Here is a 26,160-nt window from a genome sequence, read left to right as displayed (position 1 = left end):
AGCTGCTCTGAACGCCAGATGAGGCTAAAGTCATAAAGCAGCTGTTAGAAATAATAACAAGCTAGAAAATGTATAGAAAGGGGCAAGCACATGGCAGCTAAAACTATTAGCTAACATAAACCATGGATGTACAAAAACACAGCCTCATACACACCTACTTTATCTAAAAGCTTCCGTATCCAATTCACCCCTGGAGCAAATCAAGGCGACATTGTACTGAGAAAGGATCAGACTACATCTACCATCCAAACGTACACATGACACCAGGGGAGTGGCCTCGGCAGCCCACAGTTTACTCTATTGTGTGGCTCACTTTGGCTTTCAGCTGACAGTTTAAGCCTGGTCAGCCACATAACACTGTGGGGCTTCAATTTTTTGGAAATAACTTGCTGTTACTGAAAGACATTGAGCGAGGGGTACTTTATTCAGCATGCAGCAAATAGTCATGGGCCAGAAATGAGGAGTGGGAGGTTCTCCAGGCATTTTCAGCCAACTCCGCATACCTTTTAAAAAAAGATTTTAGCTTTTGACAGTGCTCTCTACCATAGGCTGCGCTGTTAAGGCACTTTAGGTTCTCAGTTTAAAAAAAGACAGAGGGGGGAAAAAAAAAAACTTTAAAGCTGAAGTGCTTGGCCTCCCTGTTCCACAAGCTGCAGCTGACAGATATGAAGTACAGCTGGACTCAACGGTGTAAAAGCAGGAAAAAAATCCTTTCCAAAACCCATTTGAGGCTTCAGTGACATGATGAGCGGCAGACCTCTCGCAGCAGAAGTGGTGCAGCTTGTTAGCAGCAAAAATTGTTGCGCTACAATAACATGGACCGGCTGAAGATGGACTGAAAATTTACAAAAAGATGGATTTAAAAAAATAAATGACTGGTACATAAGAAAAGTCTGGAAAGAACTGATCAAGAGAGCTAAAAGAGATAAAAAAAAACAAACAAAAAAAAAAAACACACAGCTGAGCGATGTAGGGACCACTCTAAACTCAGTTGTCTTTTTGCCATGTTGTCAGAGATTGAGAGATGGTTAGGCACTTCTGTTTTAGCCTGTCAGCACCCTTTCCTTCTCCTCCTACGTGATAGAAAGACACAGAGGATGAAGAGACTAACCATGCAGGACATAAGGAGAAAGATAAAGTGGACTGAAATATGATGGAGCACTACAAGAAGAAAGAAATATTTTCTGTGGGATCCTGCACAGCTGTTAGCTACAGGCTGAAGGTGAACAAATGTGCAAGTGTAGATGACATTTTTATTTATTTGTTACATAATTTACTTTATTACTCTTCGTTGCCCATTGCCAAAGGCAACTGGGTTTTTTGCCTGCGTCTGTTTGCAAAATATCTCATGAACCACTGGAAACTCTTATAAAACAATTATTGGATGTACATTACGTTTTGGAGTCTAAGCCACCTTAGCCAACACAAAAATGGCTGTAACTCAGTCGGGGGTTTTTTTCAGATATTGAGCTAAAATTTGACAACACACACTTCAAGCGCTAATGGATCACACAAGTTCTCACAATAGAGAATGAGATTGTGCATAACGTCATTTACAATTGTGACCAAAACGGCTACAACCACATCCCTTCTCATCATGAGAGGATCTTAGTTTAAAACTCTTGAATGAAAGGTGGCAGGCAATATGCATTCCTTTTAAGGAAACGTAACCCTTTAATATTAAAAATGTTCAACCTCTTTAAAAAAAAATGAACCAAGACAAGAAATAATTCCTGCTACTGGAGCTATAAAAGGAATTATTATAGTGGGAGGGGGAAAAAGTGACAGAAAAGGACACTGAGGACAGAATCCTGCTATGAAGAAATGAGTTAACAAAGAGACCACCTCTGCCACCTCCCAGTTAACTCCTGGAAGGTGGGTGAGGCAGCGGTGGCAACACACAAGGAGCACCAGTCAGGCAGGCTAAACTGTGCCCTGGTGTCTCTCTGTCAGACCAGTTCAGCCAGCGGACAGAGGCAGTATTATTGAGCAGCGGGCCTGGCCAAGAGAAGGAACAATAGCGCCTGTGTGCCGGACCCTCGGGAGCATCCCAACAGCTGGGAGATAGGAGGTCCGTCTGTGGCTCCACTGAATGGCACATAAACTGGAACTGCTCGTTGCCCACACACACGCACACACACGTTCATTTCTGCTTTCTCCGGCTTTCCCTGAATCCCACCTTTTTCTTGTTTTACTCATCTTTCTTTCCCCTTCCATCTCCGTCTCCGCATGCTCCGTCATTATGTCCTATGTTATCCTGCGCCTCACTATCAACCCCACTCCACCTCTGAGTAGGGGGGGGGAGACAAAAGAGAGAGACAGAAAGGGCGATACTGTTCTTGGTAGCATGAGAAAGCCAGAGGCTGGCAGAGGATCAGAGCTATATCAACAAACAAGAGAGGTCCAAAAAGCCTGCACGGGAGGCTTGCCAAAACCATTCTCTCACAAGAGCTCAGAAACACACAGCAAAATCAAACAGGGGGAAGTGCCAACCGTGCAGGAATTTTCATCTCTCAAAAGCAAAAAAGTTCACAGGAAGCAGGAGACAAAATGGGAATGTGCTCAGGTTTGATGTAGGAATACAGCGGCAGGTACTGTTCAATGAGCAGCTTCTGCTTTATTGATAGTGAAACAGAAAAACGCATTTTAAGATTCCGTGATTTTAATTCACAGAATGCTTCAACACAAAACCCCTCAAAGCTGTATAAGAGTCATATGAAGCAAACTTTAAATCCAACTAGTTTGACAAATATTCTTTGTACAAACCTTTACAAGACATGGAGTATGAATGTCATTTTGAGCATGTGCTCTTAGATTATATTCTGAAAGTGAGAGATGCTTTTGCATGCAGTATGGAAAGATTTACATAAATAATACTTTACACAGCATCCATTTAAAAAAAGCTCATTTGAAACATGCACAACTTCAGTCTATTTCAGTGGTTGGAATTTAAGACTTTCCTCTCCAGCAAAAGTAAATCTAAGCTAACAAACCTTGTTAATAAATACCCAAGTCAGCAAAATTATGGAGTTCTCGCATAAAACACTCAGCACCAACTGCAGCTACACCCCAGTTTTGAGTTCCTCGTGTATCATTACTGCATTTGACTGCCTCGGTTCATCTGAGACACAAGCTGGCCGTATTAATCCATAGTTAGCAGGAGGCGCTGGCTCCGCAACAAGCACCGCAAAAGAGGATTCATGCATCATAAGCCACATGTCTGGACATTACATTTCCACTACAGGCTGTTAATAGGTGCGAATCATCTAACAGGATATTTAAAATCCACTAACAGAACAAGACCCAATTTTTAACTGGGTTTAAATTGACATGCAGCAGAAATTGTTTTACGTAGTGTGAATGCTGAGTCGGCATTCACACTACTTTCTTGTTTATTAGTTGTTTTCTTTTACATTTTTTTTTCGCGATCAAATTTACTTATGCATACTTTTCCTTGTAGTTTTAACCATTCATAACCAAAAGTTGCATCTCAGTCGAGAACAGTGCTGTGACTTGTGATGTTTGTAACTTTTTTACTTTTTAAAGTATATAACTTTATTTAAAATAAAAATTCCCCCACATAAATGCACTGAGACCTCTTCAATCCCTTCAAAATCATTGTTTTGATGCAGTTTGGTTAATTTTATTTTTAAGCTATTATTCTGACACTCTTAGCATTTAGCTACCGTTCTGCTACTTTTAGCTTTTGGATAGTTTTGCTTTTTTTAAGCATTTAGCCACCATTTTGTTAACTTTAGCTTTTCACTACAGTTTTGTTACTTTTAGCTTCCAAGCTACAGTTTTGCTAATAATAGCTTTTAGACAGGGTTTTGTTCATTTTAGCTTTTGGCTACAATTTTTCAGATTTGAGCTTTTCTTCTTCTTGTTCAATTAGAAACTTCATGCTTCAACAAATTTTAAGCAGTCACTCAGCCTTAGGTGTTAAAATCCAAATAATAACAACAACAACAACAATAAAGGCAACTCTGGTTCCTATCATTGTGAGCCAATAAATGAGCGCAGCTGGTATCAAGCAATGCAGAGGACATCATTAAAACTGTCACAAACAAAGATGCACCACAGCCACAAAACGCCACTTCTTGTGCTCACTTTTCTCCTTGCACTTGAAGAAGTACAAAGGAGGTTTCAGATTTCACGAACCACGATTTTCACCGGGGCCANCAGCCTGCAAACCAAGCTGGAGTCCAGACCCCCAGACAGACCCTTGCGAGGGAATCTTTAGTGGAGGTGGTGATGGTGGTGTGTGTGTGTCGGGGGGGATTAATTGCTAGAGGTTGGCCTAATTACACTGCAGCAAACTGAAACTTCCACAACCTCATGCGGGGTTAAACTCATCGCAGATGGGGATGTCCTGGATGCTTCAATCTGGAAATTCACAAGGCTTTGCACAAAAAAAAAAAAAAAAAAAAAAAAAAAAAAAAAAAAAAAGTGCTCTCCGGGTTGCTCACTAACATGATGACATTCCTCAGAATATATGTGTCAAGACACAGTGAGCGCTGCTGCAGATGTGGAGCTCTGCAGCTTTCTCAGCCAGCTGCAGACTCGATCAGAACCGGGCTTTATTTTTTTTTTTAATCCAGCAGCAAACAAACTGCTGCGACTTTTATTTTAAACTAAGCATTAAGCGCTGCCTCGTTTATCACCTGTATGACGGGTTAACGTGGGAGTGCGGAATTACCAAGAGACCCTTATTAGTCTGCCAGCTCCAGTTCGGGTCTAACGTTACAACATGGTGACTCGGTTCTGACTCACCCGGGCTCTAAGTTGTAGGAGAGCTGAGATGCAAATAACATTAAGTGAGGATTTCCGAGTTAAAATGTGGCTACGGGATAAATTTGAAACCTTACCTGTTGGGTTTGGGTTTTTTTTTTTTAAATTCCCACTTATCTTCTTTCCATCTTCACTGAGCAACAAAGCGTGCCACTGGGTCCAAGAATTTAAATCCCCGGGTCAGATCCATGGCTGCACCGTCTCTGATATCAAACGCACTCCTGCTGGAAGAGGCGGCGGCGAAGACGAAGGAGAACCCAGCCACTTGGTTTGGAAAAGGGATCCTCCGGCCAAATGTCGGTGAGGCCGGCGTCAAACGCAGCCCGCGAGAACCGAACTGAAGTTCCGCCGCTCAGAACCTCGGTCGGTCCGACGCAGAGCGCCACGTGCGTCCCTTCGTCGCCGAGGAAAAGAGGCGGAAATTGGGTTTATTGGGAGGAGAAGGTCCCCGCAGCAGCCGGGAATAATGGTACGAGCCACTCTATTGTTGAGGGGCGCGAGAAAGCGTCCCGTGCTGATGTGTGCTCGTGGGAGGCTCGCGGACAGCGCGTGCGCCTCGGAGTACCAGGCGGTCGTAATGGACTGTCCAATGGATCCCAGCAAACAAATGCAGGAGGTTAACAGGCTGCAGCACGCATTTATATGGAAGCTTATTTCCGCCACTTTAAATAAAATAAAAAATTATCTAAGTCATTATTATGAGATGCTGACACTTGATCATAGTTTTGAGATACCAAGTCCTAATTTTGAGATACATAATTAGGATACACTAAGTCATAATTAGGAAATACTTTCTCCTAATTATGACTAAGTTCTCCAAAACATCTAATATGGGATGCTAAGTCATCCTTATGACATAAAAAGTCATTGTTTTGAGATACTAAGTCATGAGAAGTTATAATTTTGACATGCTAAGTCTTATTTATAAGATACTATATCAAAATTATGACTTAGCTCCTCATAATTATGACTCAGGATCTCATAAGAGATGCTAAGTCATTATGAAATACTATCTCAAAATTAGGACACACTAAGTCATAGTTTTGAAAAACTAAGTCACAATTAGGAGACAGTATTTCCAAGATGCTATGACTTAGCGTCTCATGAGAAGCTAAGTATTTATTATGAGATACTATCTCATAATAATGACATACTAAAGTCATAGTTTTGAGATACTCACTAATATTTATGAGATACTATGTCAAGATTTTTACAGCTTTTTATAATTATGACTTAGTTTCTCAAAATTATAACATCTCAAATGAGGTGCTAAGTGAGAGGAATGTCTTTGGTTTCATATGCAGATGGTTAGGCACTTATTGGTCAAATAGGAAACATTTGACTACTTAAGTTCTTGTCTTCTTGTGGAGTAGTAAAAGTAAAACTAGCAAAAATTGATGGGTTTATTTTTGTAGATTTTGTTTGAGTAAAAATTTTGGGCATTTCTAGATGCCCAGATCTAGATCACCAGTTAATAATTTGTATATTTTAACATAAAAGCTAAGGGGGTGTGGTGATTAAACAAATTAATCTTGTGCAAATTGTACAAGGTTTGAGTAAAAACAAAATACAATTTTATTTTTCAAATTCTCAAAAGCATTTCTTTAAAAATTTTCTTGTATCCATCCATCCATTTTCTTTACCCGATTCTCCATTCCGGGTCGCGGGGAGCTGGTGCCTATCTCTAGCAATCACTGTGTTAAAGGCGGGGGACACCCTGGACAGGTCACAAGTCCATTACAGGGATACATAGAGTCAAACAAGACAAACATCCATTCATGCTTATATTATGTATATGTATGTATGTATCCTCAAGTCCTCTCAATAACAGAAATTGCTTAATTGTCACAAAATAACATATATTTGTGAAATTGTATCCTTTTCAAAGTTGTACACAGTACTGGTCAAAAGTCCTAAATCATTCCTCATTGCTTTATATTTAAAGGTTTTCATTGCAAACTATAGAATTAAACATAATGAATTTTTTTTTCTTATTTTCACTTAGAGTATCTTAAATTCTAATTCAAGAAGCAAGTAAGACTTTCTTGTATTTGTTTTATTCAAGTTGTTCTTAATAACTATCTTTCTAAGTTTTTCTTTTCTTTTCATGAGTCACTAAACTATAATATAATATAATATAATATAATATAATATAATATAATATAATATAATATAATATAATATAATATAATAAACAAAGGCTATCTTTCTTTTTTCTTTCACCGGAAGTCCCGCCCTCCTGCTTCCGGCCAGTTCACAACATTCAAGATGTCTGCCGCCATCGCTTCCCTCGCTTCTTACGGTAGCGATTCCGACTCAGAAAATGAGTCTGAATCTACTACCAGTACCGAGAAAGTTGACTCGGTGGATCCGGACGCTACGGCTCACCTTACGCCCTTACAGTCTGGGCACACTATGTCTTTGTCTGTTTTAAATTCGGCCCCTGAGGTCGCCGTTAAGGTAAACTAAGGGAAGCAAGCTAAAGTGCTGTTAGCGTTCAACGTAAATTATTGTGGCTTAGTTTCAATATATGTTTCTTTTACATTCATACGAACAGTTTTAGGTATGAGTAAAAACACAGATTAAAAGTCGTAATGCCTACATGGAGTATTAGTTAATTTATTCATTTCCTTAATTGATGTTTAATGCACAACTTTCTTGTCTTAGATTGCTAACATTATGTTGCTTGTATCTATTGTTAGGAGGCTGTCGAAACTGGCATACACTTGGACCCTTCATTGAAAGAAGTCACATATAACCCCACATTTGAAACTATGTTTGCAGCTGAGGTAAGTGAAATCTTGATTAAATTAATTTGTGTTCAGTGCTACACATACAGGCGACGTCATATGAACTTGATTGTATGTGACATGCATTACAATATTGCAAACCTTTTTTCAGTGCGTGTGGGGAAAAAAAGAACAACAGTGTCTTGAATTTGTTTCCCATTTTACTTCCAGTTGCTGCATTTCACCTGAGTTCTGAATTTCATTTGCACAATTTTTGTAGTTGCATGTTTTTTGATTTTGAAAGCTCTCCTCACTCATCAGCTTTAAATTGTCAGCAGATAGACCTACATATTATAATGCACTCTTTGAAATTATGCAACATTGACAGTTAAACCAATTACCCCAAACTAGATAATTTTTTAGGCATAATAAACACGACAATGACTATGTTCAGCATCGTACTTCTGAATTATTACAAAGTTGTTTTTGTGTGCTTTAGGAATTCTATACGTCCATACTTTTATTGCAGACAAATAGCTTCACCTTTTGATTTTTAAGATTGTGATATATCAGAAAACAAATTGATTTTCTGTAATAACATTTATCCAATAATAGCATAGTAGTTTTTATGTACAGATAAAATTACTATTTATTGCACAAATCATTGTGTAGTATTCGTATTTTTGCGCTAATATTTTGTTTGAGCAACTTCTTCTATAGAATAAAATTAAGTGGAGTGAGGTTAATTAGAGCTGGAGGTTGTGGGAACATGGTTTTAGTTAACATTAGTTTCATGTTATGGTAGTGCTGAAAGATCAGGAGTGTTTTTAGTGGAATAGAAGGTGAGTGCCTTCAACCGGAGGAGTAGCAGTGACAGTTATTGTTAATTTGTATATTCAAAATCAGTTCATATTTAAAAAAAGGTAAAATGTGTTAAGCAACCCTGTTACCACTCAATAACACAAAAGGATTATTTTCTTGGCGATAAAAGTAATTAGTACTTGTTGTTTTTTGTTCATTCACCCCTCCATCATCCACTCATTCATTTGTTCAAAAAGTTTTCTATCATTGATGTCTGAAGTATTATAAATCAGTCAGTGGCTCTGTGTAAAACTATTTTTCACTTGTTAGAGTCTTTGAAAGTTTCTCTCATGCATTGTAAGTATTTATTTATTTTCATTGTTTCCTCTTAGTTTGGGCCAGTAAACCCTTACACGACCCAGCAGATGGCTGCCCCCAGAAACATGTTGTCTGGTTATGCAGAACCTGCACACGTCAATGACTTTATGTTTGAACAACAAAGAAGGACCTTCTCCTCATTTGGTAACATTATTTATATCCTCTTTATTAAGAGTAAATGTTGCAGCCAGTCCCATGACCCTGCTTGAATAATGGTGATAACACTCCTCCCCTGTCTGCTAACAGGTTATGCTTTAGATCCTTCTGTTGACACACACCAGTTATCCTCTACCAGCTACATTGGTGCAGTGGATGAGGCTGAGAAAAACAAAGGTAAACACTGTTATTGATTCATTTTATGCATGTCCTAATCAGATTGTTTATATAGTAAGTATTAGGCATTGGTGATAAATGTAACATGAACTGTTTTTCCTGCAGGGCTGACTGTGTTCGAAACTGGTCAGAAGAAGTCGGAGAAACGGAAGAAGATCAAAGGTGGAGATGCAGGAGAAATCGACAACTTCCTTGGACCATGGGCGAAATATGTGGATGAGAAAGATGTGGCCAAGCCGTCAGAGGTGATGTTTTGTTTCATATCCTGTGTGACATCAGCATATGTTGGCTGCTTGTTCACATAACTATCGGGCTTAAAACGGTAGTGAAGCAATAAAACACTAACTATTCAGTTAGTTGGATGTAGTGTTCCACCGTTGCTTTACAAAATTATTACAGTGGCATCTATTTTGCTTTTTATTTATTTATTTGTACCCAATTTAACACATTTTTGTAAAGACAGTCAGACAGTTGGTGCAGTATTTGCTGCTTGTCCTTGGCTGTGTGATCCTCCTCGCCCACTCACCCTCCTCAGGCCTTTGTAGTCAGCCATCTTTTTGAGATGAAACTAATTTCAGTTTGCTCAGTCTGCCTCACCAATTAAATAAAATCTGATCATTGCTTGGTAATTTCCTTATTTTTTTTTTATCTGTACAGGAAGAGCAGAAAGAACTGGATGAAATCACAGCTAAAAGGCAGAAGAAAGGAAAGAATGAGGAAGAGGCTCCTGGAGAGGAGAAGACAATTCTTCATGGTACAATTCTTATATTTTAAATGGCAATGGCATGTAGTGGAATTTATAAAAGAATGCCTTTTTAATTGTAAATTTAAAGTCAAAATTTCTGTCTTGAGTTGAATGTGAGCTGTTCTTGGAAACAAGATGTGCTCAGAAGCTGTTGATTTAAATTACAAAATCTTTCATAAACTATGAATATTTTTTCAGCCATTTAAAATAAAGATAAAGATTTAAATTCCATCTAAATATGTCTGTCTCAAGGCCATCTGTCTGCATTGTCATTTACCAAACCTTCATCAAAATGCTTCTCAACATATCCATTGTTGTTCAATCATCACATTTTCTGTATTTTTATTATTTTTTTATAGTTAAAGACATGTATGACTACCAGGGCAGGTCATACCTCCATGTCCCACAGGATGTGGGCATCAACCTGCGGTCTGCAGAAGCTCCAGATAAATGTTACCTCCCGAAGAAACAGATTCATGTCTGGTCTGGACACACCAAGGTCAGTGGGAAGTGCATCTTTGCATGTAAAAAGGTTCTGGAGAAACAATCAGATTTGTTTCACTGAATAACTTTGAGATGAAAAGAGGCAAGCAGGGAGAGAAACTGAGGATGTTTGTAAGATTTTCAGTAAAATGGTTCCAAGTATTTTTATAATACAATAAGAGCAGCCACATACCATCTTTTCATTTCTGACATGTCCGAAATTATTTTGAGTCCCTCAGAAACAGTGTCTCATTTCAGATGCAAAACCAAACATTTTGTGATTTCAAGGAATATCTGATTCAAGCTTTTGATCTACCAGGGTGCCTCAGGGAAAAGGAAGCCATTCAAGTTTTAAATTGGTTCCTATTTGCTTTGTGTATGAAGTTGGAGCTTTCAGTGTCTAACTAGAAATACAAAGACGTTTGAAAAGATAATAAGCACATGGAAATGCTGGTGTCAACATAATAGTAGATTTGCCCATGTGGTGTCAGAGAAGTTGGTGACATTTTTGGAAATTGCTTCATTATCTTGAGGAAAATCCTGAAAATTACCATTTGAAAAAAGAAATGGCTATGCAAATGGGCTGTCTGTTTTTAGTGCATTATAGTTCGCCACGTGTACCTCTTGAAACTACTGTAAAAGCAATAGCTTGAACATTTTGTAAAAATCGCAAGTCATGTGAATATCGCTTGTATAAAACAAAACAATATGATAGTGTTTTCCATCATTTAGCAAATAGATTGTTTTCACTTCAGTCATTTAGACTGGAATAAAATAAAACACTACATTAAAATTAATTAATAAACCACTTCAGTGAATCACCAGTCCAAAAATTCACACAGTGACAGATTTACATTATTAACAAGCAAAATATCTTACTTTTATCAGAATCAGAAGAATTAGGAGTAATGATGAGCTCTGTAACAAAAAGATTCCCAGTTTAATGCCTATGTCTGTCCTGTCTGCTTATTTTCCAGGGTGTCAGTGCTATCCGATTATTCCCCAGCTCTGGACATCTGCTGCTCTCCTCCTCCATGGACTGTAAGATCAAGGTAAACAATTGGGTTCCAGGGAGAAAACAATCTTGAAACCCCACTCTAGTGTAGACAGCCAAAAGGTGACCTTTTGAAAACAATACCTATTTGATGACCTAGTTGCTCAGCTACAGCCAAACCTTCATATACCGTCTTACTTCAATTTGCAGACCAGGCTAATGAGCAGAAACATACTGTACTTGACTCCGCATGAAGGAGAGCTTGGCAGGGAAGAGGGAGAAAGCTTTAAGTTTGGTGTTTACAGTTTGGACCCGGCGTGCAAGCTTTATGCTTGTGCTCCATGCCTTGTTTCCTCCTGGTGTATTTTGGTGGCAGCATTACAGCGCCACATACAGGCCTGGCATGGCTACTGTAATGATTTCTGCTATTAAAAAAGAAAAAGAAAAAAGGCTAATTTCTGTATGAACATGGCTTTGGTCTTTCTTGATGTAAGACAGAAAGACTTATCTTCTTTTTGCCTTGTGAGGTGGCTGCTTATGGCTGCAGGATTTAACCCTTTAAGACTGGGTGTAACATGCATATATCATGTAAATTCCTGAAGTGGGTTAAGAAAATTCATGTAAATTCCCCTCGGACCTGATTCAACACTTTTAGGCTTTTAGAAGGCCTCCTTGTGAAGTACCTTGGTTCTTAAATAAAAATTAAATTAATATATTAGATTGGTGTTCATGTGTTGTCTAATTTCTCCACAGCTGTGGGAGGTGTATGGCGAGCGGAGGTGTCTTCGTACATTTATCGGTAAGTAGGCGAAATTCTTATTCTGAATCTAGAATTAAAACTAAATTCTGTTATTGTGGTAAACTCACAGTCTCAGTCATACTTTGTAGGGAGCTTTATTGAGTATTTTGCATCTTAACAAGGACCTTTTCCAAACAACAATGGGTCATCACTAAACATGCTGACATGAAAAAAAAGCTCAAGGTCTAAATGAGCTCAACCTTTTGGGAAATACAGAGCAGTGACAGAATGTAGGCTCAGCAGTGCTGGAACATTAGTGTCTGCTGACAGAGACGCAGTTCTTTTAAATTTATTATTTTCTATTCTTCCTCTTATTCTTCTGTGTAGTTGGAGGGGGTTGTTTGGCTAATTCATGCAGGACACCCTCCTACTCTTCCCAAAGATGGCACCCTGTCAGAGTAGAGATTGTTTGCAGCTGAGGTTCTGCTTGTCAGCTCCTTCACAGAGCATGCATAATTCAGCAGCCCAGGGGCTGAAAGGGAACAAGGGGCGAGGAAGGGCCGAAGGCATGGAGAGGAAGAGGTGAACAGAGAGAGAAGACAGTTTAGGAGTGAATGAATGACACAGTGTGCAGTCCAAGGAGAAGGTGCTGATGAAAATGTTTTCTTTTCCTCCTGTAGATTTGAAATTATTTAGCTATGTTGTAGAGATATTAATTTTTATATTGCCTCTGTACTCTTCATTAAATGCTCTGTGATGTTTTTTTCTTCTAAGCCCTATTATTCTTTTTTTTTTGCAGTTTTTTTTTTCATTATGTTTAGATATACGAGAAATTAAAATGAGGTGTGATTCACTGGCTCTCTATTTTCTAACAGTTTCCTGTTAGCATGTGTGATTCGCTTTAATCGCCAAACAAGAAAAATCGCAGAATAAATTTGTTCAAGTTAGGATTTAAGGAAATCGGGAAACGGATGCCCCTAATGACATTTCCACATTTACATTCAGTAAGGGGCATGGGAGCATGTTTGCTTATGTGTGTTTGCTGCTTTCTGTAGTTGTTATGTTTGCAGCGGCGGCGTTGCCTTTGGTGTGCCAGCAGGCCAAGATAGAGGAAGTGTGCAGGCAGGCGCTTGGCCTCAGTGGGCTGTGTTATCGCCTTGGAAACAGCGTACCTCCAATAAAAGCTGAATTTGACAAGAGGAATCTGCAGGGATCTCAGATCACCTACGCTCTGTGAAAAAGAGCCAAATGTTGAATGACAGAGAGAGCAGTTGAAGAGATATTAGAAACTTATAATTGTTTTTGTTTTAGTCTTTCTCTTATGGCTCATTTAGATGATACTCTGCCGGAACAGCAGAAAACTCGTGAATGTATAAAGTTAATTTTGGATCTTTGTCTAATCGTGTTTGTTTTCTGTGGGTTAGGTCACAGCAAAGCGGTGCGGGACATTTGCTTCAACAACACTGGAACCCAGTTTCTCAGCGCTGCGTATGATCGATACCTTAAACTGTGGGACTCTGAGACAGGTAGGCTGTCCCTCTCACACCACTGCACACTGTTGATGTTTACACTAGTTCTTCAACAAAACAAAATATTATAAATATTAGTACAAGTTGCAACCTCATGTAGTATTTTTATGTATTACCTATAATGTATTAACTTTTGCAAATTACTTGTAATATATAGTGATAGTTTATGCCCTGGTGCTGATTACCATAAAAATGTAGCTTTAGTTTACATCTCAAGCCATTAAAATATATAAAACATACTCTGGTTTTAGGCTCAGATTTGTTATTTTGATTAATATTTTTTTTTGTTTTAGAATAGATACTTTTTCACTGTTTAATTAATTAGTACGTAATTTAGTTGTTGAGGGGGCAAAAAGGCAGTTTAGATTCATTTTTATAAGATGCATGGATGTCATTTGTTTTGCTGATTAATTGAGGAGTCAAGAAAATAATTTTTAGCTAAAAATAATTGGTTCCAACAAGTCCTTCACTAACTCAGCACTTGCCTGTAAAATATTAAATCTGTGAAAGTGCTTAACCCAAATGACACAGCTACTTTAAAATACATGTTTTAAATAAAATACTTTTGCAAAATGCCATAGTAAGACAAACTGCCTTTAGAAAAGAATCATAAATTTTTAATGCTTTGTATTTCATTCTCAGTTGATGCTGGTCTTTCCAGACCTTCAATATTTTGAAATTTCCTTTTTTTTAAAAGACAAGAACCCAATTTTCTTATAGCACAAATAAGGATTATATCTGTTTCTTTCAGTAAAATTTAGAGACTTTATATATTTCTTTGAGTTATTCATCATAATTGCCACCCTTTGAGTTCAAAAACTGCTTCTCCAGCAGAGGGCAGAAAAGAGTAAAATCCCCCACCTGTTGAAGCCAAATCATCCAAATACTTCTCTTTTAGTTAGAAGTTGTAAATGAAGCTAACTCCTTTTTATAACTGTTATGTTGAGCTGTCATTCTCATTTTATTCCACAATTTCCATTTTAGAGCTAAATACTAAATGCAATTGATAAGAAGTCATCATTATGTTTATAAAGTTTCTCTTCACATTTGAGTTGATTTATTTTTCTTGTTTTTCTTTTCAATTCTTGGATTTGTGACAGGAATTTCCCAGCGGTGAATTATTATTGCAGAATAAACACAAGAAAAGAGACTTTTCAGTTTAAAAGCTGAGTTCTCACCACCTGCAGGGATTGTTAACGCAGTCTGTGACTTTCAGCAGCGTCTATGAATTTTAGGCAACCTGACTGCGCCTTTCTGAAAAGCAACGGCGGAATATTTTATAATCTTGGCTTTTGATTTGCCTCTCTTCACAGGCCAGTGTATCTCCCGCTTCACCAACAGGAAGGTGCCGTACTGCGTCAAGTTCAACCCAGACGAAGACAAGCAGAATCTTTTTGTGGCTGGCATGTCGGATAAAAAGATAGTTCAGGTAAAGCACGACAGTCACGTCCGCAAAGCAAATGCACGCGCAAATGTTTTGCAGCCTGCGCCCACAGGACCCCGTGTGATACTTCAGCACTGGTGTTTGTTGCTGTGTGTGCAAGAAGAGGCAGTGGCTGACAGGACTAGAGCAACTCATTAATCACAGCCAACTCAAGGGTAGAAAAGAGGCAAAAGGATGAAAACTGTGTTTTTATTGTTTAAAAAAGCAGAAAATTTACAACCATCGTATCACACCGTCAGGTAAACAAGTTTTAGAACAAGTAAGACTTATCTTTTTACAGGTAAAAAATAGTTTTTTTTTTGTGGCAGCAACCTGTGAAGAGAACAAATAAAGGGCAAGACATTTTTAAATGCAACAAGAACCAACACTAGGTCATAATTGTCAGTCTGACCAGTACTCATTATAACAGTCTGGCCCAGCAATCAGGGTTAGTGTTGAATCATGCAGCTCTCCTCTGGGTTTTTTAGAACAGATGGCTGCTCGCCCCAAGGGTAAGCTTTAAATAAAAGAGAACAAATGAAATCGGAAAATGTTGCATCTTTTTTTTTTGTTTGTTTGTTGTCTGAGGAGCTAATTCTTTATGGTTATGTTTATTTTACTTCATGCAGTTCTGTTTCTCCAAAAAAAAGTAGAAGCTGTGGCCCATTTGATTGTTAATCACCGTCATCACTCTTGTTACTTAAATCCACAGCTCTGGCACATTTCAACGCCGCTCTATCCATCTAATCTTCTCTTTGTTTGTTTGTTTTTTTAATGAAAATGTGCGCTGATGCTAGTTTTCTTGGATTTTGTGTATTGATTTTAACCGTCCTTGTTTGTTTTTCGGCTTGCCCTAGATAACGTTGTTTACTTTCTTCCTGTCTGTCCTGCTTTCTGCTCCTGTGTGTGTGTGTGTGTGTGGGGATGTGTGTGACAGTGGGACATCAGGACAGGCGAGGTGGTTCAGGAGTACGATCGCCACCTGGGAGCTGTCAACACCATCACCTTTGTCGATGAGAATCGCCGGTTTGTCAGCACGTCAGACGACAAGAGTCTTCGAGTTTGGGAGTGGTGAGCACAGTCATTTCTCCAAGCAAGCTGCATATTTTCACTCTGTAATGGAACATTTGCTGTAAATATAATGCATAGTGTTCTCTGACAATAAGACATTTAAGCTCTGGTCGAGGCTTCACTCAATAGCTGTAATTTAAAAAAAAAGCAGAAATCAACAAACCTTCCAGTGACTCAGTGTTAGTCACTGCTGATTATGCTAAGTTATAGCCTCTCCAACAATTCAACACTGTTCTGTTAAAACCAGGAATAATATTTTCAACAAGTTAATACTGTAATGGACAAAAAAAGAATAGAAAGGCACATGTGCTGGTATTAGGGTTGTCAAAAAAATCGATGCTCAGATACTATTTTATATTAAAATGTAGTGTTTGATTACTCATTTGTAGAAGTAGATACCAACAACGCTGTCTTTTCCTCCTCCAGCTGTCACAGTCTTGCTCCTTTCACTAGTGACTAAACACAAACATAAAGATTTGTGACACCAAATCTCTGTTTTTTACCTGCATAAAACTTGTTCTAATGTCCTTAGAGGCTCAGACCTGCAATATTTAATCTAATTTCTTCTATTTCTTTTTCTTTTTTTAAACCTCATCAAACCCAAGAACAATGTAATATTGGTGCTTGAATATGTGTGGGACCAGCACGTTAACCTGAGCTCATCTCATCATAACGAAGCCCGGTGGAAACAATTACAGCGGCATAACTCACCCTCTTCTCGTGTCTGTCTGTTACGCAGCCCGCTGTTTGTCTCACCCCTCAGCTTTCAGTTTCTTTTTCCGCAAGAGAAGGATCAATAGCATCCTCCTGTGATATAACAGACCAGAATTTCTGAACATGTTTAGATGAGAAAACAGCAGCAGGGAAACTCTGTTTTTAAAAATTGCATAAAACACTGAAAGAAAGGACCACGATGTCCGGTGTTTGACCATTACTGCACCTGCATGAATAATGTGCTTTAGTAGTAAAAAATAAATTCAGCCAGCAAAGATATCAAACTTTTATTTTATTTAAAAGGAAGAGATCATTAAATTGTATTATTTTGATCCAAACATGCATTGTTACAGTTCTAACAAGATCGTGTTTGATTTTTGGTGTCTTACACTTAATTGTTGGTGTCCTCCATGATTTTTGTTTGAATCCATAAAGTTAGGACAAACCACCGAGACTGGTGCGGTTATAGGTCCTGTGGTGACAAATAAACAGTGGTGTTTACAGCTCAAAGACGATTAATATTTAAAGACAGTGTCCCATGGATTGTTTGAAAAAACATCTATCAGTCTCCTTTTATGAAAACAAACACTTTTTAGGTCTGAATTGGAGGATAAGCTGCAGTCTTGACTAAACTTATTGTATTCTTTATGGGGAAAGACTTCCATAAGCTTATTCATATTGTCAGAATAAAAGCAGATGCTGGCAGAAAGAAGCATGTTGATGATGATGCCAACGTCTATCTGTATATAACTTAGATTATTTCTTCTGTTTTTAGTTTTATATTTCAAGTTTTAGCCGAAGACGGTGTTATCTGCTTCAGGGTTTTGTTTCAGGGGGAACAGAAAGATGGTGTGCGCTGGAAGAGGATTCCAATCAATAAAAAATAAATAAACCACACAGTACCTATAAAGAGAGTTAGCTCATGATCATAAAAGCATTCAGAGAGTGATAAAAATATTGGCTTGTAATAATATTTGGCATGATGATATACTTTAGATGGGTAAAAACAACAACAAAAATAAACCTTTAGAGAGTTTGTTGGAATCACAGGCTAGTTGGAGAACTTTGTTTCAGCCTAAACTTGACTTCACTTTGATCAGGTTTCCAGCCTGACTTTTCTTGCAAATCAAATCCTTTTAAAAGCCCCCTGCCGCCCTCAGTGTAATCAGACAGCATGTAAATATCTGCTCTGTAAGATTTACACTACTGTAAATCTTTTAATTTATTGTCATTTTTGAGACAAAGTTCATTTACCCTGCTGGTGGTTCTAATTATGTTTTTTTTTCCTCCTTTTTTTAAGTTCCAAGAAACATCTACTTGTGTGTGTGTTTGCTTTCTCCTACTGGTTGCAGTTATTAGTCTCACTGCAGGTTGTCTGCTTTGCAAACTCCAGCTAATTTTATAATGTTATAAAAATGCTGTTTTTGTTTGCATTATTACCTTTTTATTTGTGATAATCCCTGGAACAGAAATATTTTTTATTTATGTTCCGTCTCTCGGAGGAAGGAAAGTGAAGGCTAAATTTATTGTGCGCAAGGGATGCTTTTCTTGTTTTCCTGTACTCTGTATTAGTTTTCTGAAAACACTTTGTCAAGCATGTGTGTGCAAACTCTGCAGTCAGTCTGCTCCAGCTGTTATTTACCACAGGAGGAGACAAAAATGTCTCCTTCTGTGGTTAAATGAATCTTAGCAGATGGCATGGCATATTCAGAATTATGGCTCTTAACACATACTTGATGTAGACTTAAAGAAGAAATCAGAAGGACACGTTACTAACATTTATTTATTTTACAACATGTTCCTCGAGACCAGGCGAAGTAGCACACTGACGTTCTGATGGATATAAATAAAATTGGTCTGAATGATCAATTAGGTGTCTGAGTCATTTGATCTTATCTTTGTTCAAATGAAGAAATGGCTGGCGACTGGGTGAAAGAGCACAGAGAGAATTCATAAATAATTGGTTTTTGGTAATAGTCACAGTTTAACAGATTTCATGGAGTTATTTCCATACCTTTAACTGTAATTAGAAAGTGTTTTGAGCTGGCGTAAACAGCTGTAAAAGTGAACAAACGGGTTTGAGGGCGTCACAGGGTCTTTCATCCGGTGTTTAACCTTCCTTCATATGCTAACACTTTTTTGTGCGCTTTTCAGGGACATTCCTGTGGACTTCAAGTACATTGCTGAGCCCAGTATGCACTCGATGCCAGCTGTGACTCTATCTCCCAACGGTGAGTAGACAAAAAAAAAAAAATCCTAAACACACAGTGCAGGTGTACCCTAGAGAGCATAAACCTACATAACACATTAAAGTGCTCGTACTGTTCAATGTTGGTTGTTCCTAATAGGAATAAGAACAGGTCAGGCTCTTTACAACCAATTCAATTCACAGGTATGAAGAGACCCAGTCCTCAGGCTGTATTACCAGAAGAGTAAATATAGTTTTTACCTTGTTATGCTAAAGATAACACTATAACAAGAACTACCATAGAGGCTCAGGGCACACAGCCCCCTACCACCCAAACCCAACTCTGCACATTCTGTATCCAACCTCCATATCAATAATATAAACATATTTTTTATGCACTGAGTGCATCATTTGCATAAAAGGTCGATGTAATTATTTTTGCAAGATCATCTCTAGTTTATTGTGGCTTAAGTCCTGATTGGCTGTTGCTTCTGTATTTGCTCCGAATGTAGTGTTTGTCACAGTTTTCAACAGTTGTGAAATATATTCAAAGAATTTGAACCACCTGAACGGTAATAGAAGTACACGGGCAAAAAAAAATCCTAATGTTATGCAGTTCAAGTTGATAGTTTTGTTGGAAAATGTTTCCCTCAAATGTTGCGTGCTTTATATTGCAACTGTAAGATTAGTTGTTTTTTTTTTCTGTGAAAACCATTTTTATGCCTGCAATATAGATTTTTCTTCCATGAGATGGTACGCTTTGGATTGTTGCTCTGATGAATGATACACTTTTATAACTCAGATCTCTACAGCTGTGATAGAAGAAAAAAAAAAGTTAAAACAAAGACAACCTTTACCTTTTTAGGCTTTATTAGAAATTTAGTGCTGTGTGGCTACAGCTTTCCTCTGGGATTTTCAAAATAAACCTTTTGTCATTGGATTTTTATGAGGTAAATTAACAATTTTGATGCTTTTTCTTTTTTTTTAAATTGAATCTTACCTGCCTTTGTTACATCGTTCTTCCTCTGAGCTAATAATGAGTCTCTGAGGTGTTCCTTTCTGTTTTCTTCTGGCTGAATTGATGTATTCATGAAATATGACAATAAGTGCCAACTACGGTAGCAGGAAGTAGCTTGTGCAAACACTGTTTTAACTTTTCTCTCACTTCTTTTAGACATTCTTGCCATTGTTGTCATGATGTGGATTTAATCAGACTTTCACAAAGAAAACTTTAGCAGCTTTTTAATGTTATGAATTTACAAAAAGCCTTTTTTAGGTTTTTAAAAATGATCATCTCAAAGCTGTAAAATATATTTTACAAAGTTTATTTTTTAATGACTTCACAGGATTTGCAGCTAAAGATGATTTTCAGCTATTTTTTAAAGATTTGGAATTTGAGATTTCTGTGTCATAATCAGGGTAAAAATTAGAGTGGGTCTACTTTATAACTTCTCTAAAGTATGCTGGCTTTCTACTGTGTGAGCAGAACCTGCACAACATTTAAACAGCCTCTCAGGCAGCGTTCTTCGCTCAGACTCAGCAGTTTAAATGATCTAAACCTTTCGAGCAGTACCAATGCAACAGAAACAGACATCCAGTGCTGGCGCAGTTTATAATGCACCGTAAGGCAACACTGATCTGTATCTACATGTGTATAAAAACATACATTAGGAAGAAATCCATAACCTAATGTAATCTGATAAAGCTGGAAAAGAAAAAACAAGCAAAAAAAAAAAAAATCTGTTTCTTTGCCAAGTGTGTAAAAATTCAAGCAGGGTATAAATATAAATCACTCCAGCTGCAGCTTGGTAATAATAAATACTTATAAGTGCTGAAAAGTGGATTTTTTTGGGACTGATTCAGGTCGGCTGTTTTCTCTCCATTTTGTTTTTGCCAAGGTAAGCAAACTATGTCTTCGTTAATTAGCATACAGATGTGAACACGGATTTGATGTTCTCATTATAACCTGGCAAGGAAACAAGTCGGTGCCTCTTTCCAAATGTCAGTCTGTTCCTTCAAGGCAAAACCTAACTCAGCGTAGGCATGTTGAAATTACCATTCTGATTTATGCAGTATTGGCTTGTTGTGTAATGATTGTGCTGCCTATAGAGATCATCAGATGCTTATTATAGACAGATCAGGATGTGTGAAGAGTGTGTTTCATGAGGATTATACCGACGTGTGAAAAGGTTTCGTGAGCGAAACGTTAACAGAATTAAGTGATCTTCCACTTCAGATTTTTTTTTTTTTTTAACTACAAACTTCCTCAGCTTCTGTCTGACTCAGCTCAACTCAAATCTCTCCTCCTCATCTTCTCTGTGTGCTCTGCTCACTCCTCTGGGCGTCGTTCTCATCCGTCCCAACATGATTTGTTCTTCCTCAGCCTGTGAATAATGAATACGTCCTCAACAGGAGGCCATTCAGTTTTCCCTCACGCTTAAATGGAACCCAGCCCACCCCTCCTGGCGCCACATCCACTACCTCTCTCCTATTTCCTCCTGTCCCCTGCATCTTTTTTCCGTTTCACTGAAAAAGACAGGTCCCCACTGCTCTGGTCAAATAGTTCAAGTTATTTTCAATCTCCTGTACCTATTAGGGTTGACACTTCTGGGCAGGAGTGTCTTTTTCAACAATGTTTTCAAGAGGACACACACACACACAGTTTCTTTTTTTTATTATCACATTAATAATTTCCATCATGTTGGTGTTAAGAAGTGCAGTGAGTTGTGTAATACTTTGAAATTGAAGTGCTACTTCTTATCGCCGCGTAGTGACTCGAGACTGTCGCCTTGTCAAGAACAGAAACGCTGTGTAAAACAGATCTTAATTAAGCACCCACTGATGAAAAGACCCTTCTCGTTTTTCCCTAAATTGCTTCAATCTCTCCAATTTAATAACAGCAGAATGATGAGTTCATGCCCTTTTCGGAGGCACTCACATTCAAAGTTGAAGGTTTTTGGTTGTTCTTTTTTTCTGTTCTTTGCTCACATTTCAGCTATTTATCCTAAAGCTCCTGTTGAAGTACTTCTAATTTTTCTCCAATTTCACGACCTATTAGTAAAAGGCAGCATCAGATTAGCACATCAAACATCTGAGGAGCTTCTTGTCGAACTTTTAGCTGTACAGAATCCTGCAAAATGAGACCAACTAGTAAGCTAATAAACCTTTTTAAACTCATAATCATGCTAATCTGAATACCTTTATGTCAAATATTATTTTTTCTCAATTTTTAGACATGTAGCTTGTTACCAAAGCTTCTAAAGTATGCTGCAGTTTTCTAAGTTCAGGCTCTTGTTTACATCTGTTTTACTGGTTTTCTCTCCCAGGTAAATGGCTGGCATGCCAGTCTATGGATAACCAGATTCTTATCTTCGGAGCCCAAAACCGCTTCAGGCTGAACAAAAAGAAAGTCTTCAAGGGCCACATGGTGGCCGGCTATGCCTGCCAGGTGGACTTCTCTCCTGATATGAGGTAAACATTTCTGTTGTCTCTCTGGTTTCTGAATAAAGGCACTGATTCTCTACAAAGTTTTAAATCTAACTGGAGAAATGTTATTTTCTGTACAGTGTGAATGCTGAGTGCTGAATGTCTTTGCTTACGAAGCTGAAACTGAGTTATTAAAGCTAAAACAAAGCAGAACACTAGTTAAAAGCTAGAAGTAGAAAAAGAAGACAAAAGTACCACAAGTATGATGAAGCACATTGAAATAAATACTGAGATCTTTCAAACTCCATGGGAAAAATACTTTAAAAGAAAGTTAAATATTTAAATATAAGTATAAAAAGTACAAAAACCCATCTCCTGAATCAGGTGAATGTTTTGTTACATGAATGGTTAAAAAAAGTTAGATTGCAAAAAAAAACTTCTGAAAAAATAAAGAAACATATGTGAACAAAAATGCAAAAAAAATTGGGAAGCAAGTCAGAAAGTATATATTTTTTTAATTTAGTGAATGAATTATTTGCTGAAATGAGAAAGACACAATAAAAAAGTAGTGAAATTAACATAAAACACAAAATATGAGACATTATTAAATATGAGGCTTTATTTTAGCAATTAAAAACTGGTATATGTTGATTATATTTTCTCTGAAATTTCAGCTACCTCTGCTCACATTGTCCTGTATTATTATTTTCTTTAAAAAGAGCTGTGAGAGAAAACATGCTATATATCATCTGTGTAAGGAGCCTTCCTACAGCAGTCCAGCTGCCGGATTTTAGTTGTATACATTCATTTGAGCATGTTTTTTATTTGCCTCTTTTCTCCCCCACTATTTCCCCTGTGAGTTAGCAGGTGCCCTCATTTCCTCTCAGTATCCATGGGAACATTCCTCTGACTGGACTAAAAGGACGTGTGAAAGAGACAAGTGATTTTTTTAGTAAATTGCTAATCATTTCGTCTCCTTTGTCCCCCCTCTTCCAGCTACGTGGTGTCCGGGGACGCAGATGGAAAGCTCAACATCTGGGACTGGAAGACCACCAAGCTCTACCACAGGATCAAGGCTCACGACAAGGTGTGCATCAGCGCCCTGTGGCATCCGCATGAAACCTCCAAGGTGATCACCTGTGGATGGGACGGACAGATCAAACTCTGGGACTAAGATCTACTCTGGACTGTGGCTTCCCATGTCTGCCCTACAGACTCTGTGAAACAGTTTGAGTGAAAGCCAACGGGCTGGTATCCAGTCTTATTGTATTTTTGTATCCTGTCGTAAGAGCTCAAAATGTCTTTTCAAAAGTTTTTTTCTGCACAAACACAAAAAAAACACAACCCTTTTATTTTATTTTACACCCTCGATGTGCTTGATTAAAAATATTTTTCTATCAAATTAATTGGCAAATTACAAAAAAAAACGTTTGACATAAATAAAATTAGTTTTTCTGTGGCCACCCATTCTGAGTAACTGTTGTCTTGTCTCCTCGTCAATATTCCCCCCTGCTTCTTTAAAATGAGAGCGCGCTGACGGCTGTCCGCTGCAGGTAAGACGCTGTTTAGACACTGCCGTGGCTGTTTAATATCAGCTGGGACCGGCTGGGCGGGCTGTGGGCCAGGCTCAGAGGACGTCCCGATAATGGAGACTGAATCAGGCTGACATGCAGCCAAGAGTGCAGCCGCTAAAAGGAGAAGCACACAGCCTCTGGAGGCAATTACTCTGCCCCTCTGCACGGCTGCGGTCATTACAGGCCAGGAGATGATGAACAGCAGGATAAGTAGGAGTAGAGAGCTTTGTGAAAAAGGCCAGGCTGGATCGGAGGGTTCTGTTTGAGGGCATATTCATTCCAAAACATTTGTGTTGAAACTCCTCACATTTTTATTTTTTATTAAAAATACTGTCATAAATCCATTTATTGTCTGTTTTTATCTGGCATCCTCGATGGCTTCCGCTGTGTGTTCACCCAGCTCAGGGTGTAAGCGCTGCTTGCGTTCAGGACGTTCTTGTGCAGGAAGAGGTGAGGTCTGGCCGGGTTGCTGTGGACGCGGAACAGCCGGAAGTTGGCGCGTTCCAGTTCCTTAAGCAGGCTGAACCAGTACCGCACCACAGACGGGTCGTTGCCGCTGACCTCGAAGCCGGCCCAGTGCAGGTGAAGCTCCAGCAACAGCTGACCCACTGAGTCCAGGACCCCTTCCAGAACCAAGTTCTCAAGAATCTTCCACTCTGCGCTCTCCATGTCGGCTTTCAGGACGTCCACCTGGAACAGGAAAGAAAGGCTTTTATAGTTAAAGTCCTAGTTTTCCTTGTAGGATAGATTCCCGCTGCCTGCTATGAGTTGTAGCCGTTTTGGTCAAACCTTCAAAGTATTGTCATGCAATGCCTAAAGGTCACTCAGAATATGTGTTGTGAATCATTCTGAGCCAGAACCACATCAAATGATAGCTCAATATCTGTAAAACTGACTGAGTTATAGATGTCTTTGAGTTGCCTATGGCTAATTAGCTGTGGCAGCCATCTTGCAATAGTTAATCAGCTGTAGATGTACACCCAGTGATTACTTTCTGGAAGTTTCACTAAAGTCTGTCCAGTGGCTCATGAGATATTTTGCTAACAGACAGGCTGACGAATACAGAATAGAATAACCCTAAACAGCATGGAGACACTGAATGCATAAGCTGATAAAGGATAAAGATAAAGATAAAGGAGGAAGCGAAGCCTGGCCTCAGTTCCTGCTTCAGCGGTGTCAATGATGGATTGAGTGGAATCACAGCTTGACAAGGCTTGTTGTAATGGAATATGGAGAAATCGCTTCATATTATGAATGTTAATAACACCCTCAGGTCACATTTATGCAAATAGACTCCTGCCAGCTTAGAGCTGAATGCATATCTTCGGGACCTTGGGTTTTTTTTGGTAAAACTTTACATTTTGGTCATTGATGAGATGAAAAGGTTGGAGTAACTTTTGTGGCCCGAAGGTTTAACGAGGTCTCATTTTCTTAGGTCATGTAATATTAACTCTAATGGGATTTTCAGACTTGCAGATCTACCTCAAAGAACTGTTTGGCAATATTGTCTTAAAGATAACAAGTTCCCTGAATAATTTTCCGATGTGTTATCTGATCCTGTTTCAGCACAGCTTGGCTTAGTGGCAATGCTGAGTCCACTTTCACACTGTTGTTTTCCTGATTATTGATTCTTCTTATCTTGTACTTTTGTCTTTTTATGCAACTTTATTCTTCCTTTATATCTTTACATGTGTCCTTTCAGTCTCCTTATGTGTCACTTTTGTCTTTACTCTTGCTTAATTTGTCTTTATACACGTCCTGATGTGTCCTTTTTGTCTTTTAATGGCTCCTTTATACATCCTTTTAGTTTTTTATGTCCCTGTATTCATCCTTTTGGTCTCTTTACATCACATTATGCATTGAGTTTTTCTTCTTATGCTTCGTTTTTGCCTTTTCATGTGTCCTTGCGCTTTTTCCATCTTTCTGCTTTTTCTGTCTGCCCTTCTGTTGTATGTGTATCTTATTCATCTTTAAATATTTTCAGCTAACATTGAAAATTCAGCTATTTTGAAACTCACTCCCACGTTTTTCTGAGAAAATTTGAGCAAAGTCATGCAGCTCAGCATTCAGGCGGCGCTTTCACAGAAAATGGGATATTTTCTTGTTTTATGCAGAGAAGGCCATTTGGGTGAGCTGTATGAAAGTCCTAACTAACAAACAAACTTGTTGAATTTACACTGTAATTTCATCATTGAAAAGGATATTAATTACCCTGAAATGTACTTATTTTTCAAAATGCTAA

The 26,160-nt window shown here is 38.4% G+C and overlaps 3 protein-coding genes across 5 annotated transcripts in view; 1 reads left to right on the top strand and 2 right to left on the bottom strand.

Moving 5' to 3' along the window:
• Positions 1-5,385, bottom strand: part of wasf1 (WASP family member 1) — a 54,868-nt gene extending 49,483 nt beyond the window's left edge. For 2 of the 3 annotated variants that reach the window (XM_037981599.1, XM_017423308.3), the window contains exon 1: positions 4,869-5,383. The gene's annotated coding sequence lies outside the window, so the exon portion shown is untranslated. Of the gene's footprint in view, positions 1-4,868 lie in introns of all 3 variants that reach the window. The other variant, XM_017423307.3, reaches the window with a different exon arrangement.
• Positions 5,386-7,035: 1,650 nt separating this feature from the next.
• cdc40 (cell division cycle 40 homolog (S. cerevisiae)) lies at positions 7,036-23,644 on the top strand. Its single transcript, XM_017423346.3, has 15 exons — positions 7,036-7,251; positions 7,494-7,580; positions 8,714-8,843; positions 8,946-9,032; positions 9,138-9,277; positions 9,690-9,786; positions 10,137-10,276; positions 11,238-11,312; positions 12,008-12,053; positions 13,418-13,519; positions 14,836-14,951; positions 15,883-16,016; positions 18,885-18,961; positions 22,245-22,389; positions 23,341-23,644. The coding sequence occupies exons 1-15, from the start codon at positions 7,060-7,062 to the stop codon at positions 23,516-23,518; spliced, it is 1,746 nt and encodes a 581-aa protein (XP_017278835.1). The 5' UTR covers positions 7,036-7,059; the 3' UTR covers positions 23,519-23,644.
• Positions 22,840-26,160, bottom strand: part of mettl24 (methyltransferase like 24) — a 31,998-nt gene continuing 28,677 nt past the window's right edge. Inside the window, exon 5 of the mRNA XM_017423347.3 lies at positions 22,840-24,608. Coding sequence (XP_017278836.1) covers positions 24,264-24,608 — 345 coding nt within the window. The 3' untranslated portion in view covers positions 22,840-24,263. The remainder of the gene's footprint in view (positions 24,609-26,160) is intronic.

The sequence above is a fragment of the Kryptolebias marmoratus genome, linkage group LG19 (assembly GCF_001649575.2).
Source record: "Kryptolebias marmoratus isolate JLee-2015 linkage group LG19, ASM164957v2, whole genome shotgun sequence".
Taxonomy (NCBI): Eukaryota; Metazoa; Chordata; class Actinopteri; order Cyprinodontiformes; family Rivulidae; genus Kryptolebias; species Kryptolebias marmoratus.
Note: the sequence above shows the minus strand (reverse complement) of the source record. Positions and strands in the feature narration are given on the sequence as shown.